The following is a 16811-nucleotide window of genomic DNA, read 5'->3' as shown; positions in this document are numbered from 1 at the left end:
AATAATTACGCAAAATTAATCCTAGTACCAGTTACTTTAATGTTTAATAGTTACCTGAATACGTTCTTAATGCTCGCGTAATGGCAGCGCAGCGGAGAGTAAACGCGGTTCATTCATACATATGAATAATCGAGCTTAATTAACTTGCATTATAGCTGTAATAAAATATAACTGGGATGTTTAACTGACCGAAGGTAATTTAATTACTATAAAATTAATTTCGATAGTTTGCTCTCTCTGTCTCTATCATCGAGCGACGATCGCCGAGCAACGGATGACGTAATAATATTTCGCGGGACGGCTTTAACTTCCGTCATCGCGAACGAGGTCGCTGTAAAACTCGAGAGAGTCAACTTTAATCGCCAATGGAGACGTGCCTCGCGAAAATCGTGTTAGCGCTCCGCGTTACTTTGTTAGTTTGCAATTAGCTCGAGTTTAACTTCCCCGCGGAAATGACGCGAATCGTAAAGCTGGAAAACGCATGTATCTAAATAAATTTATCCGCATCCGTCATTTCTATTTATTCGAGTTTTCGAAATTCAAAAGAGCGCTACGACTAGGAGATAAACAAATTTTATTTTAAATAAAACACATTTTACATAAAGTTATTATTAACGTAAATATATTAATTTATGTTAAATTATATTTAACATAAAGTTATTATTAAAAAATCACAATGTATTATTCGAAATAGTCTTATATAAATTCAAATATATTCTTTTTTTTTGTTATTATATATATGTATATTCATAATATTACCCTCACATTTAGCAGAATTACGTTTTGTATAACAAAATGAGATACACGAGAGTCGCTACTTCAAATACGGAAGCGCGCAGAACATATTTAATCTATTTTCCAAGTCCATTAGATCGACAATGTTGCTTATGCTTATGTCGTCGGAGAAATACCACAAAGAGGAGGAGGAGGAGGAGAAGGAGAGAAGGTCGGGCTCCATCCGAGCTCGTTTGTCGCCATTGTGGCGGGTCGCGAGAGAGAAGTCGGGTCACGGCTTTACGCGGCTGAGCTTTCCGACGACGACACGACACGGACGAGAGCTCGCCGCAAGGTCGTGAAAGTTTTCACGCGCTTGTTTCCACGAAAGCCTGCTGTGTAAACAGCCCGACACTGTGACGATGTCGGGGATCCGCTTCCGAGCGTCTGGTCTCTTCTTGTAGTCCAACTCTCTCTCCTCTTTCTCCCTCATCTCCGCTTTTCATCGTCGCTCTCGAGTCTAATTATAATCAGATGACAGATCCGGCTACGTTTATATCCGGGGTTCACGATGACGTGAAAAGCGCAGGGGAGTCAAAATCTCCGAAATCTTTTTTTCAGATTTTTGTTACTTTTGAATATCTAGGAGATATTTAAATAATTTTTGATATTTTAAAAGTAATGTGTACAGGAAGATGTTTTAACAGATGGACAGATATTCATTATAAATCATGCTGATAATAGAATTAATTGACAAGTTAACTTTGCAATTTTTGAGTAAATTTCTTCGATTCTACATAGTTTTAAATATTAATTACTTTGAAATAATAAAAACCAAATTAAATTTATATAAAAGTACATTCGACGTGAATATTTATCCAATTTTTCTCTCGAACAATCTTTAAAAATCTAAATTCTTTACTAACTTATCTTCTGCATATATAAGTGAAAGTATCCTTTTCTGCTCCCATCTGTATAAAATTCCTGCTCGTGTCTACCAACGGAAAACGATATCGGATAGAGCACTTTGAACACGATTTTAGAATTGTACGTCGTTACTTACATTTCGTTAAAGTTCCAAGCGCGATCTCTTTTCTCTCTCTCTCTCTCTCTCTCTCTCTCTCTCTCTCTTTCTCTCGTTGAAATTTCCGGTGAATGAAAGCGAGGAAATGCGTTCAGTGCGGCAGACGACTCGGCGTAGTCGTCGTTATCAAAGACGCAAATCAGTTAAAGGATGGGAAGATACGCCAAAGAACCCCTCGTGTGTCGACGTGAATACGATACAGTGTGTACTCGGAAAGCGGAAAAGTAATACGGCGAGTAGGTACGGAAAATAAATTGTGGTCCGGTATATAGAGTATGCTAAGCAAGAGAACAAAGCGCGCATAGGGCGCGTCACGTCAGTCCGATTCCCATTTGCCGCGTATGGGAAAATGCTATGGCGAAACGAGACGCCAAAAGAACGCATAAGATCCTCTGCTCTGGCGTGTCCGCCTGGAGAATAGATCGAAGAATGCATTTGTTTCTCTTTATTACGTTATCATCGTTGATATCGGTAGACGCCGATATAACCGAGTTATTCGCGTAATAAAATTCGGTGCGATTGTTATTATTATTGAGAGTGGATTTGCGTCGGTTTATCGAACGCGGTAATCTCGCGTTCTTCGCCATACATCGAAATATTATACGTCATGATTAAAAACATGCGCGAGTGCGAGTCCGAGATAATTTTTTTTCTTTTATGTACGATATATAGGATGTCTCAAAATCAACAAATGTTTTTTTAACAACGGATTCTCCGACTAATTTAAAGACAATTTTTTCTTAAGAGAAAATGGTGAAGCATCAATAATTTCCGAGTTATAAGCAATTGAAAAAGAAAAGCAAATTAAATTCTTTGTATAATTAAAAGACCTTCTTTATTAAATTTCAGGAGCAGTTTATTTTAACAGAATTTCAATTTGGAGTTTAATTAAAAAGATGTATGATGAAAAAAATTCATTTTTTCAAAAAATGAGATAAACTCCTTTGACATTTTCGCTAATGAAAAATCCTTTTTAAAAATTGGCCAGAAAATCTGCTATTGAAAGAACATCCGATGGTTTTAGGACATTTTGATGTGTCTATATATATATATATATATATATATATTACACAATTTTTTTAGTAATAAGTAATATTTCGAATAAATAAGAATTCATATTAAAATAATTTTTCCTATTTCTTTCTTCCAGATTTATTCAGAATGTAATTATCCGGCATGGATTTCTCATCTGCCGATCGTTATGTTTTTTCAAGCTCTTAGTGGATAAAACTATTCCCCCTAAAGTAGCGAGGGAAACAGCTTCCTCCTTACCATACTAAAATACATTGACGCGAATCGCTTTTCCGTCCGCTTCTTTTACCGGCAATGCTCATTTTTCAGTCCTCTAGAGTTCCTATCAAGACGCGCGAAGTTCCGTCGAGACTGCGAGAACGCGAGTGGCATTTCTTCTGCATTTCTTTTCGCACCCCCTTCCGTCCTTCTGCCCTTTCTTCCTTTTTTTTTCTATGCCGTCCACGATTCTCCTTTTCGTGACTCTCGAGGCGTCGCGTCGGCGAAAACAAAGCGGATTCCCTCGCGTAATAAAGAGACGTCGCCTGGTGTAAAAAGACTTGACCGTTCGCTTTTTTTTACCCGTCATCTCCTTTGCGATTCAGTCTCACTCTGCTCTTTTCTCTTCCTTTTGAGGGAAAGAAAACCTTCTATCAGAATCGGAGAAAGTTCGACGGTTTTATTGTCCAAGATCTATACTTATAATTGCATATAATAAAGTATCATGTAATATTTAAAAGTTTATAAGTCTTATCGTTTTTTTCCCAATATATCCTGTATTCAATTTTAATGAACTTAAAGAAACATCATTAAATTATATATTATCAATTTGAAATTGACAGAAAAGCGATATCTTTGGAATCGCGCGATTCTATGCAGTCATGCATTTAATAAATCGCAAAAATATAATAATAAGCCGCGAAAATCATTCGCGCGCAATCATTTTTAGCATCGTCGTCTTTAAATATCCACCTTTCGCCATCGTTAGTCAGGAGGCGGCCAGGTGGCCAACATCGGGAAGGAGGCAGGGGGTTGTTGGTTTTCGCAATCTCGCGGCGGCTATAATTCAAATCCAAACTTGTCCAATTGCCCGCACTCGTCGCATTATACCGCCGACTTAATCCAAACTTTCGTCGTTGCCGGGGCTAAAGCGAAATTCAAAACGGCACCGGCGACGTCTGCGTGAAACCAACGGCGACGATCCGGTGTTTTCGCACAAAGTCGTGCAATATTTATGTGTGTGTGTGTGTGTATTTCCGCGAGCGAGAAGCGAAATATGTGCGTGAGCGCGAATATTTCCCCGTCGCTTTCTCCGGGCGCGCGCGCAAAACGAGACAGCGAGAAAATTGCTTCGCGAAATTACCAATCCCATAAGCACGCCAGATGAGTATCGCGGATGCACGCTCGTCGCGACGAGAACGGCGACGGAGAGGATCGAGATGAGAGGAGCGAACGAGTCGCGGCATGCCGTGCATGCAGATTAATTCGCGCCTCGCGAAAGCGCGAGCGAATTGCCCGTGATAAATTGACGCTCGACCTCGCGTCACTCTCGAGATTAATAAACGCTCACGAGATGCGTAAAATGGTATAGAAATAATTATTTGAAAAATCCTCTTCTAGTTAATAATCTTTCAATAAATTCTCGAAGAGACGTACGTTGACACGACTCTTATGTAATGTGACTCTGATTGTGTGAGAGCAGGAGAGTAAGAAAGATTAGTGGATATATATATATTCCGAGTGTGGTAATTCAAACCTTAATTATGCTTAAACGACGTACTACTTTATCCATGTCATGTTACTTTAATCGATTCGCGCGCGTAAGCACTCCGTCGGATAATTAAAATATATTTGCAACTGAAATAGTCAAGTTGAATAGAGTATTACCTACTTAAAAAAAAATTACTTATCTATAAAGATCTTTGGATTTCAAATATTAATCAAGATTTAAAAAAAGTGAAATAAGAATTTATCGATAAAATAGATGATAAACATTTGATGATAAAATGGAGTTTAGAAATCGACAAAAATAAAAAGAGGTTTTATTTCAGTGAAGTGTTCAAATATCGCGAAGGTGATTGCCAAATAAAGTTGAATATTTTATCATCGACCGTCAGATTTTGCATCGCGACCTAGACGGAAATTGAGAACGAACTCGATTGACCCTCCCGGATCAAATCAGCAATAGTCGGACTAATTATAACTCACCTCGCGCAAGATAGATTCGATCTTCCGCAGGCAAGAATCTAAATTCGCTCTCGCGCATATCGCGAGTCCCCGAGAGAGAGGGGAAAGCGAGGCCGAAGCGAGTCGGAAGTGAAGAGCAAGAGGGATGGGTGGGTGTTGGAAGGAGGGGAATATAAGTTTCTCAGAGAGTCGAGAGATATATACAGGGACCTCGAAGCGGTACAATTATATCTCGATTAAGATTCAAGCATGGCTTCGCGCAGCTTCTCGCGTTTCATCTTTATTATTATTTTTTTTTTTTTTTTCCAAGAGAAGGAAAGATACGACGAGGAGATTAAAAATCACTCGAGCAGGAGCCGGAATGCAACTTACGTGGAAATTTTATGTCCGAGATTAAATGTGAATGCGAGTGCTGCTGTTACTGCCGGCTACTTACTGTTCTATGATGCCGAGAACAGTCGCACGATAAGAGAGTCGAGCGTCCGGCGAATGAGAGAGTCGAGATAATCCGACGGGAATTAAAGTAACTCGACTTTCGTGTACGAGCTCGAAACGAGAGCGTGTTCCCCGTGATATGGAATTCCTGGACGGTAGACAACGCGAGACAAAAGAAAAAAAAATTCGTTTCACGAAGGGGGTCGTGTTCTTCCTCTCAGTTTCACAAAATGGGCCAATACTCCTCTTTTTCTTTCTTAAAAGAAAGACAATTTCTTCGGTTGTTACTTCGCTTTTTTATCGCTATTTCTTTCCGTTTCTCAACTTACACTTTCGAACTGCGCGTTTCTCCTCGCTCTCGTAAATGGCTCTCCATACCTTCTTCCGCATGCGCGCAGTAAAATCGTCCGCGAAATATCAACTTTTACGCGCGTTACGTAAGCGTGGTCGTAACATCTTTCGAAAAGTAGATATTCGGACAAAAATAACGAGAGAGACGAAGATATGGATATTATTTTTTTAGGAAAATACTTTGTTGTTTAAAAAAAAAAAAACTTATTTTCCGAATAAGACGCGTTCCTATCCTGCCTGATACACATTATTGGCAGCAGAACTGTACTTTTAGAAAACAACAAGCTTTGGCAAAAAGAAAGACACTCTTCCTGCGCGATTATATAGGATGAAAAATTTATTAAAATTTATTATTTATTATTTATTAAAATTTATCAGATCTCCTGTCTTTTCTCTCGTCATTCCAATTTCAGGAATCGCAGATGGACAAAAATTTTACCGTGTGTTTCCAACACTTATCGCAACGACAAAAGCGCAAGAGCCGCGGGGGCGAGAATTCAATTAAGGACTTACCCGATACGTTTAACGTCCCGTAAAGCCAGACGCGAAAGAGCGCAAAAACCATCATAGGGAAAGGGAGGGAGGGAGGGGGGGGGAAGCTTTTCCTGGAAACCGATGGGGATTTGCGTCGCGTTAAATGTGCATTTGCCACGAGTATGCGCGCTAACACCTCGCCGGTTAATCCATCGACGACGTTAAGTTGATAAAAAACGCCGGGTAGTATTCTCGATATGTCAAGGTGCGGCTCCGAATTTTTGTTCCCGAAAAATGTGATCGAGATTAACAACGGTAAACACGCCACTCAATTACAATCTATAAAAGAGAATCTCTCGTCGCGAGAGAGACGCCGTTTCGCAGTTGCGGTCTCTCTCTCTCTCTCTCTCTGAGATGCGGTCGCAAATTGAGAATTTGAGCTGCAGTCGAACAGTTAGTCGAGATTAAACGCACGCAGACTGGTTGCGTATTCCGCCCCGTTACTCAGCGACGACAATGGAAAATGATTAACAATCGGTCGCCGCATCGCTCGGCGTTTCCTATTTATTGCCGTTTCACGGGACGCGATACGGGGTGAAGAGTCTTATTATCCGGTGAACAATTAATTTCGATTCTGGTCCCCGGAGTGCGGGCTCGATGTCAAAATAATTCGCTGACACAAGTTGCCGGGATGCGCAGACCACCGTCCTTATTGGATGGCGATTTAATAGCGCGCGTGCGCTTGTATGGACGAGCAACGCGAAGCGAACCTTCCACTGCAACTGAATTAATTTTATCTCGACGTATTTCTCGAGGGTGCTCCTTCTATACTGCAGCGACAGCGATATTAATCATCCGATACGCTAATTGCACGTCCGGCAGTTACGAATAGTCAACGATGTAGTATCTAGCAGTACTGCATTTAGGAAACAATATTAGCGACGCTAAGCAATGGGGACATATATCTCGATAACTCGGTGAGCGAAACAATGACGTTCAAATTCAATTAACCTAATAAATATACTTGAAATATCTTAAAAGGGATAATTTATTTTTGTAAAGGAAATTAAGATAATCGAGTTTAATTAAATACGAGTCTATAAACGAGCTTCATATACGAATCAAATGCAGTCGCTTAGAATTGGCCACAAGAACGAGCTTTCCATCATTAATCATTTTTAGCGACATATTTTTCAAAAAATTCGAGTTTACCGGAAATCAATATTTGACAATGCATTTGTTTGAAAATTTTTAGGAGATACGAATTAGTCCTAAAAGTTCCTCCAATTACTATAAATTTCAAGGGTGATTAAAATTCTGCGAGGTCTTTTTGATGCTCTCTCCGTAAAGTGATGGTATGTAATAGATCTGTGGAAAGATGTAATGAAATCCATCTAGCTAGCTATTTCGAGACTATGGTGTTAAGTTGCCGAAATATATCGTGTGGAGAGGTGCGGCAAGATACGTGTCTCCAATTATCCGTAATGATGTAAAATCGCGCTAACGGCGATAAGGGGTCGAGCGCGCGACAAGGTCGGAGCACATGTTCCCTATTAATAGTCGTGAAGCGTTTTTATCGCGTCGTGGGTACACCACGGGGACCATGGGGAAGCGAAGAAGGCGAGAACGACGAGGAAAGAAGATTCCGTGGCAAATACGCTCTCTTTTTTAACGGCCACATCCGCTTTCAAGACAATACCCAACCGGCAACTGTCTCGCTTAGTCGGTCGACTTCTCTCTCTCTATTTACATTGCTCCCGAAGCGATTATTCTTACCAGCGTTTATACTTGTAACGCCCAGCTGCTCGCGTCGAGCACTGATACTTTTTAACCGACGATAAGATGTAACGAGTCTTACACATTTCGTGTTACGAGTTTGGTCGCTCGAAAATTTTGATTCCTCTCGAGCGAACACCGGATTTCCGCGACCATTGTTTTCTTACTTTATCGAATAAGATAACCTTCGACCGCTCGTAATAGTTCTCTATCTTGATAGAGAAACAGCCGTTACATTTCTCACATCGGTTTATTTTCCTGTGACTTGCTGTTATCAAAGAGAAAGATATGTGTATATATCTTTGATATTTTCCTACTATCTCCACAAAGAGATAAATATTATTACGATATAATGATGCTTTTTACTCTTTCAATCTTTCGTAGTAATCGATATTATTTTAAATGCAATAATCGTACGCAGTTATATTTTAACGACAAAGAATCCAAAGACTCTTGTGTCACTGCCAAGTTACCGTACGTGAGAAGTCGCGTGCGAAGGAAGAGAGTTCCGGCTAGCGGAAAGAATCGCGTGACGCACTTTAATTGGAATTCTTTTCCCATCCCGTGCGATGCGCTCCATTCACGTCCGGCCGGTACCATATAGATCACGTGAACGCGGGTCAAAGAAGCTGCATGTACCGTACGGTGTATCCGTAACGCGGAAAATATTAGAACACTGTGAAATCTGATTTATGTATATCTATATATGTATAGGCACACACACACGCATATATATATATATATATATTATATTCATGTATGAGATTCACGATGCGCTTTAATATTTAATATCTTTTTCTTCGCACTTGCTTTAATCCACCGGTTCATTCTATTTCATTCTCGCGTTATTTGAAAGCATCACATTTGCAACGATAATTGGACATTTCTATTCGCTCTTGTGGCACGTAATCTCTGTTTCAGTGGATATAGAACGAAATAAGAATTAATCACGCTCGATGTATGTATCGCGATGTGTCATGCTCTATTTACTTAAAACTCGATTAAAAAAAAAAAAAAAAAAGAAAGCAGCGATTCTACAACGCTGCTATATCGTGGAAATTATTATCGTTACAGTTATATCGTTATTAATTAACGTGTTGCTATCGCGAGCATTTGAATACACTCGACAAATTAAAGCCTGTGAAGGACAAATCAGATTTACAGCCGCGCTATTGAAAACGTAACAATATATGGGAATAACATCCAATAGAAGCTCAATAAAAAGCTCTGTTGCGTGATGAAATGCCGAAGAAATACAGATTTTTTACATATTATACGAGCCACGATCTAATAGCAGGAAGGTTTAAAGGAGAGCGCGGAAGGGATTGGAAAAGGGGTAGGGGAGAAGAGAAGGAACGCTTTGAGACAAGACAGAAAAATCTCGGCAAATGCTGATTGCTTTAATTGCTCGAGTACTCCGTTTATGTATTTTACATTAACTCCAACCACCCTCCCTAGCGCGGAACGTGTCTTTTTGTCCCTTGCCGTTCCCCTCCGCCTCCCGTCTTACCACGATACTCTATTATTCAGGGCAGTTCTTGCGCGTACTCGGCGGATCAAAAGAGATAACAGCAGGATATCCAATTTATCTCCTTCATCGGGGGAAAAGAGCGCTTTGACGAGCTTCTGCGATTGTAATTACAATTAAACGCCCGGTACTTGGCGGCGAATTTCTTACAAGACGTGCACGGGATTTTCGCCCGAGTGCTCCGTCAGACGGCCATCGCGTTGACTTTTTTTTGATGATGAAAAGGAAGAAAAAATACGCGCATGAGTGTACGAGACAGTTGGAAAAATTTGACGCCTCGAAATCGAGATAGCGCTTCTCGGACGTGACTAAAATTCAGCGTGTCGGTAAAAGCTGTCCACGTCAAATGTCATGATGTAAATTCGGTCCATTATTCATTCAGATATTCATTCAAATAAATATAATAATCGCATTAACATAACTATATTTATACCAATTTCATCTCCACATTCATGAATATATTTCGTTAGAATAAATATAATTGTAGCGATTATAATTTTTTTTTTTTATTCCGAGCGCGTACACAGTTATTAATATTATACGTGAACAATATATATTTAAATGTAATATATTTAAATGTGTATATATTTAAAAGTAGAAGGAATAAGAGATCGGCAGATCTTGGAGAATCTTCGAGAATATCCAAGAAACCACATTTCCAATAATTTTTCTCGCAGAGAAGTACTCGCGGTCGACCCTCTCAAACTTTTCGCCGTTTTTTTTTTTCCGTCGGTTTTAATAATCGTGAAACTTGAGCGTATATTTCAAAGCCGTGGATATTCGCAGAACTTGCGATCATCGATCTTCGAATTCCGGTATTCGTTCATGAATACGGCACGCAAATATTCTCCGTACGAGCGACGAGCGGGCAAACGACAAAAGCGATAACTCTCTGCGTTTCGAATGTGCATATCGATCGAACAAAAGATCGATATAAGCCGCGGAAAAAAGGCTGAATTACGGAGTTAGTTACGGATCTGAAGAGTCTAGAGAGTCACATCGTGGAATTAGCGAGCGCGTCGTTCGACGAATGCCGACGAGGAAAGGCGATTTGCAGATTAGTTCGGGCTACCGATAACGCGCATTCCAACTATTTAATGCCTCCTCAGACGAAATAAAATATCGTTCATGCACCGTGAAAAAGGTTGCCTCGTCAAAATAATTTAAATAAAACAAAAGTGGTCAGTTTTAAAAATATTACGTACAGAAATGAACATATTTCAAATACAGACTACTGATAATCATTTAAATAATTTCGTTTAAATATGAATTTAAAATATTTCTATGAAAGAAATTATACATAATTATATAATAGTAACAAAAATACATATAAGAAATATTAATTAAAAATGTATAATAATTAAAATTATAAATTATAATAAAATAATTTTACAAAATCAAATATTCTTATAATATATGTATAGTAATTAAAATACTTTTGAAGACTCATTATATATGTATATAAAATTGTATACTAAATATTATTTCATATATCATTCTGTAGTTATTTAATAAAAAAATAATTAAAGATAAAAATATTTTTTTGTAATGTTTATGTAATGAGAAAAGTAATTATATTAATTGATTACTTGAAGTATTTAAAGAGATAAAGCATATTTAAAATATTCCTGATTCTGATTAAAATCAAATGAATATATTAAAATATTTTAAATGGGATTTTAATTAATATACAAATAAATTATTATTTTTTATTATAATCATTTATAACACAAAAGAGATAATAAAGATTTATTAATATTTTTATTTCTTCCTTCAAAAACTATTTTAAAATGGTTAAAATGTGTGTGTGTATGTGTGTGCGCGTGCGCGCGCGCGTGAGAAATAATTTATTTGTACATTAATATTTTATATGTTATTTAATAAATTTATATATTAATTAAATCCTATTTAAAGTACATATTCATTTCATTTCATCAGAATCAGAAATAAATGTTTCAAATACCCTTATCTCTCTGATTGTGTATAAATATGATATTATAGCGACTTTATTTATATTATATAAAATAAAGCAAATGTTCTTGCTAAAAAAATATTGTTTCAACTTATTAACATTTTTGTCTCGTTTCTCTTAATTTTCAAAAACTCTTAATCAAATGTTATAATAAAGATATGTCTTGCAAACGTAGACTCTCTCGATTGAGATCGGATCGGAAAGTTAAATGAGAGATTTCCAGAGATGAGGGCAATATAATCAGCCCTTATCAGTGCAGCACTCTGCAAATCGAGTTGAATAATTGAAGAAAAAGAAATAGTCAAGAACACAGACTTACCGGGATAGCAACGCAGTCTTCGAGCTCGGCGAGGGGCGACTCCGAGCAGAAGGTGCTCTCGGTGAGGAAGGGCGGCCGGGGAGGCGGCGGCAACCGGAACTCAGGGGGCGGCCCGGGGCACTCCGGGCACTCCGTGCTCTCCAGCGTCTCCAGCTCCTCCATCCTCCACCTCAGCGTGCTGAAAAATCGAGAGTATCATCGATTAATCTTATTGACGGAGACACATTAATCGGAAGCGCGAAAAAGGGATGAAGGGGCGGGTGAAAACATATTGTTTCTCGAAAAAGTATTGTCCGACCTAGGTTTTCATCAAAGCAGTATTTGATATACTTAAGAACATGTCTACAAAGACATTAACGTGAATTTTAAAATTGAAGACTGCAATAATAATTAACTTTCACTCGCTTGCGCGTGAAATTAATGAAAATGTGCCCGAGAAATTTCATTAGTATGGAACCGTAAAGTGGCGCGTTTTTATCAGAGTTGTCTAATTGCCCAATAAAGAATCCCACGTCGGAAAGCACGACCACATCCGGCACGTGATAAGATAAAAGGTGTCCCGAACGGACACCTGCGCTCGTTTCAACCCTTTCGCATCGTCTAATCGAGGATATACTTTTTCCTCATTTATAATATGTGAATGTGTAATTTTAAAATTGGCTCTAAAAGTTCAATTCTTCTTTTTCCAATTACATATCTAAAACTCATTTAAAGTATTTCGATCTCCACTTGTCAAAAATTCTAATTAATTTCATAAGATTTTCTCCAGCGATATTACTAATTTTCTCTATCTAGAATATATTTTAAGTTTAAATTTGTGCCAAGAAAATTTTTCTCGAGAACTTTTTCGATCCAAGTCGTTTTTTGCTCGGTAGAGGGTAAACCGATCGAGCTTCCGAATTCGATGAGGAATTTCAGAAGAACAAATATACATCGTACCACCATACAAAAGAATGCAGAAAAGCGGAACACAAAGACGAGGAAATGGAGGCGTGGAGGGAGAAAAATTGCGGTGTGGTCGGTATGCTAATGTCCGGGGACTTAATTAAGGTCTCATAATGAATCAGTCACGAAGTAGGACTGGAGTCGCGCGAGTAGGTGAACGCGATTGTGCCTGCTGATTAATTGTCTCGCATCCCCCGCGCACTATCATACGCAATACAAAGCAAGGAAAAGAGGGAGGAGGTGATGCGATATGCTCAGCGCATATTCGTCATCCACGATCGCCGACCGATCGATACTTCCGGCGGTCTGACAATGATTTCCGTGGATGTAAAATGAAATTCAAGCATAGTAGACCTTCCACGTTTTATATAAGTATATTAATGTATGTCATTCGCGAAGATGTAGAGAGAAATATGTAAGAAAAAGAAATAAATAAAGATATGCAAAAAATCAAGGAATATACAAGGAATAAAATAGAAAAATAAATAAGATGAATTTAAAAGTAATATAGCAAAAGATAATGATTTGGAAGAAAAATGAAATGAGAAGAAATAAAAAAGAAGAGAGGAAAAAAGAGAATTTAAAAAAATATAAGAAAATTAAGTCAGATAATATATATATGTATATATATATATAGAGAGAGAGAGACAGAGGAGAGATAAGAGAAGGAAGATCAACGGAGACGTAAAAGAAAGGATAGAAATAAACGGAAGCGACTCGGTGATGAAGAGCGTATCGAGGCACTATTTTACACATACCGACCTCATTCCACCAAGGTAGCGGCGGCCAGGAATTACGAACGAGTAGAAGACTAGAGAGAGAGAGAGGGAGGGAGAGGGAAAACGAAGGAGAAGTCAAGGAGGTTCGCGAGAGCGAGAGAGCCCGTGGGGTGAAAGATGGGCCGAGGAAGGAGGTGCACGTCTGCGCGCTCAGTTTAATAAATGCAGTCTTCCTTCCGTTACGTTTCTTGGCTCGACTTAGCTTCGGCGACGCGTTCTACGTCGACATAGCGGGCGATGAGGAACTACAACCCTCTACTCGCTCGTCGCCACATCCCTCTTTTTCCTTCCCTTCGTCCCCCCGTTTCTCTCATTCGCATGCAGAACGGAGAGCGGAGAAGCAGCCGAGCGGCGAGCAGGGAGGGCACTGTGCTCATCTCCTTTCCGACTGCGCAAAGTCCAAATCTACAGTTCGCGTGATTTTTATTTAATTCCCATCTCCGATCAGGCACCGCCGCATTTCCCCGCAGCGGCTGAATAAGATTCGTCCAGACAGAATCCTGGGAAGATATACATCTATCTATATTTCTTTCGCGTCCGACCGAATTGGGCGGATGCAAATGAAACTCGACCATCGTCTTTAATTTTTCTTTTCTCACAAATCATCATTTTGAAAATAAAGGACAATGATTGTTTAGAGTGTGATATGAAACGCATAATATTCAAAATTCTCTTACATAGAAATGAAAATTTTTAAAACAAATAATAGAAAATAGTTTATTATTTATTATAGAAATAAAAATATCTTTTATGATTGTTTTGTGCTATTAAGAGAAAATTCCAAAGTGCCATTATTATATGGAGGTATAAATATGAGAATAATAGACACATTAATGGAGAAAAACTTGCTTATGATTTAAAATACGGTGGAAAAAAATAATCGATAGTACTTTATTATATTTTCTTTTTTTTTTTTTAATTTGCCTTAAAATCAATTTTTTACTCTTAGATGATATTCTTAATTTAATTAAGATGAATCTAGTGAGAGAAGAGTGAGACGCTCGCGCGCTCGTAAAGTTAGGCGAATGGTGGTTGTCGTACTTCGAAGTGAAGATGAAGTGGAAGATAATACTCGGAGCGGCATGATGAATCACAAGTAGAAACAGAGTTTAGAATTAAATTGTTCAGTTTTGTATTAATTGCTGCTAGTCTAAACGTAGTTTTAATTTAAATAAAACACAGCAGAAAAGAGAGAGCAAACTATAGAGTAAAGTTATATCATTAATTACGCATGCATCGTAGAAATATATTAACTCCTTTCATGTCTCATGTTATTAATCATAACGCAACGCGCATAATATTTCGAATATTGCAGGTAAATAAAATTTCTCGACGGAAAATCCCATAATAATATTTCTCAGTTTTATTAAATATTAAATTACTAATTTATTAAATATTATTTTATCATTTCAATCTTTACGCGTGAATTAAAAATTAATAAAAGTCCGATCGACATTTCCGATATTTCTTCGAGGTAAACATAAACGCTTTAAATTGCACATGGATTCTGTCAAGAAAAATATATTGTAACAAAAATAGTTGTATAGCAAGAGGAAGCAAAAGAAAAAAAAAAAGAAAAGTTGAATCGAAGAGAATCGATTCAGTCGTCGCGCGAGCCGAGAAGATCCGGCCACCCTCAAGCTTACGAGAGCGGCAAGAAGAAAAGAAGGCGGTGAGAGAGAGAGAGAAGGGAGGAGCAAGAAAACGAGTAAACTAAGGGGGACACCGCAAAGTGCTCGGATGCTTTTTCCGAGTGGCCGAGCGAGCGACTGTCGGGGACTAGATTGGCCGCGGCTCTTTTCGGCGTACCGGAATTGCCGAGGGATTTATCGAACGGCGTTCTCTTACCGATTGGACTCCGGTTCCAAGTCGTCGGAGTCCTCGAGAAGCTATCGAGTTAGAAGAAACGGTCCAGCGAGAGCGGTGGCGTGGTTGTGTGATTATTGGTGCATGATTGATTTTATTAGAGAAGTAAAAGGGAAAGGGAAGGGGGAGTTTCTTTACTCGGAATCACACGGGACTCTCCCTTTGATTTGGGCAAACTGCGCGATTAATACTTCGCTGAGGAGATTACATCGCAAATATACATCTCAATTCGGTTCAGTGATTTTAAAACAATTAAATTTACATTTTCGAGTAGATTTATAATTCAAAAATTATTGTAAACAATTTTATTTTCTCGCGAAACAAACAATTGTTGCAGCAAAGAGACAAAAAAAGAGATGGTATAATATTTCAAGCGATTCTCGAGGAATAAACAAACAAATTCAATCTAGTAATTTTTCTCTTCTCTCTCTCTCTCTCTCTCTCTTTCTCATTGCCTCTCGTCTATCACGCTGTCAGAAAATAAAAATATGTTGATCTCGGTTGCGCGCTGATAAGGGTTAAATTTCGCCGTGCGCGGGGGACTAATCCCTTTTCTGTATGCTACCGGATGCCCGCGCCCGTGTTGACCGCGCTCTACGTTTTAATTAGGCAAATTTTCGTCCTGCAGCCATTTGTCACGATAAAGCCTTTTTCTCGTTCAGTTTACTCGCGACACCCGTCGTCCCGAAAAATCCCCGACTGACCCGGTCACGTACGCGCACCACCGGTATTTATCATTTCCTCCGGCGCAGCGCGAGCTCTCCGGCTTGGCAGGCGGCATATTTTTCCCGCGCCTTGTGCAAACTCTGCGAGAAGCAACGAGGAGTTATGATTATCGCGCGACACCGCGGGTCATGTCAGCTATTTTCACTATTTTCGCGCCCTTGTTCTTGTGTTTCGTGTTTTGAATATGATGACAATTAGATCGTAGATAAAGACGGAGGGTTATTAATTTTAATTTTTTTCATCTTTGCATTTCTTGGCGATCGTGAAAAAAAATATGTAGCGACACAAAAGTGGATGAAATGTCATGAAATTAAATTGAAAAAGAAAGGCCAACAGTATCACTTCGATTGTGCATATTGTTATCGCAGATTATGAATGAGAAAATAATTCTTTGTCGGCTGCTTTAGGTATTGTAAAATAAAAAGAAAGATTTTCGAGACTTTCCAAATGCAAGCGAATTCCTTCAGTTTTCAGAGGCAGGACCAAAGAAGGAAAATGGCGTTCTCCGGAAAGACTGAGCGATTATTCTCGGTAATCACGTCGAGAGGCAGAGGCAAAGGGGTCGGCGAGAGAGGCAAGTCTTCCTTATACAACCTTATAAAGGCGGCCGAATTAACCTGCGTTAAATGCGGGCGGCGCGACTG

General features: G+C 38.9%; 1 protein-coding gene across 3 annotated transcripts in view; it reads right to left on the bottom strand.

Annotated features, from left to right (window-relative positions):
- LOC126848246 (uncharacterized) overlaps positions 1-16811 on the bottom strand; it is a 362696-nt gene that overhangs the window by 71403 nt on the left and 274482 nt on the right. For all 3 annotated transcript variants that reach the window (XM_050589000.1, XM_050588999.1, XM_050589001.1), the window contains one exon: positions 11852-12029. In XM_050589000.1, coding sequence (XP_050444957.1) covers positions 11852-12013 — 162 coding nt within the window. In that variant the 5' untranslated portion in view covers positions 12014-12029. The remainder of the gene's footprint in view (positions 1-11851; positions 12030-16811) is intronic.

The sequence above is a fragment of the Cataglyphis hispanica genome, chromosome 3 (assembly GCF_021464435.1).
Source record: "Cataglyphis hispanica isolate Lineage 1 chromosome 3, ULB_Chis1_1.0, whole genome shotgun sequence".
In the NCBI taxonomy this organism is placed as follows: Eukaryota; Metazoa; Arthropoda; class Insecta; order Hymenoptera; family Formicidae; genus Cataglyphis; species Cataglyphis hispanica.
This window is presented reverse-complemented; position numbering and strand designations above follow the sequence as displayed.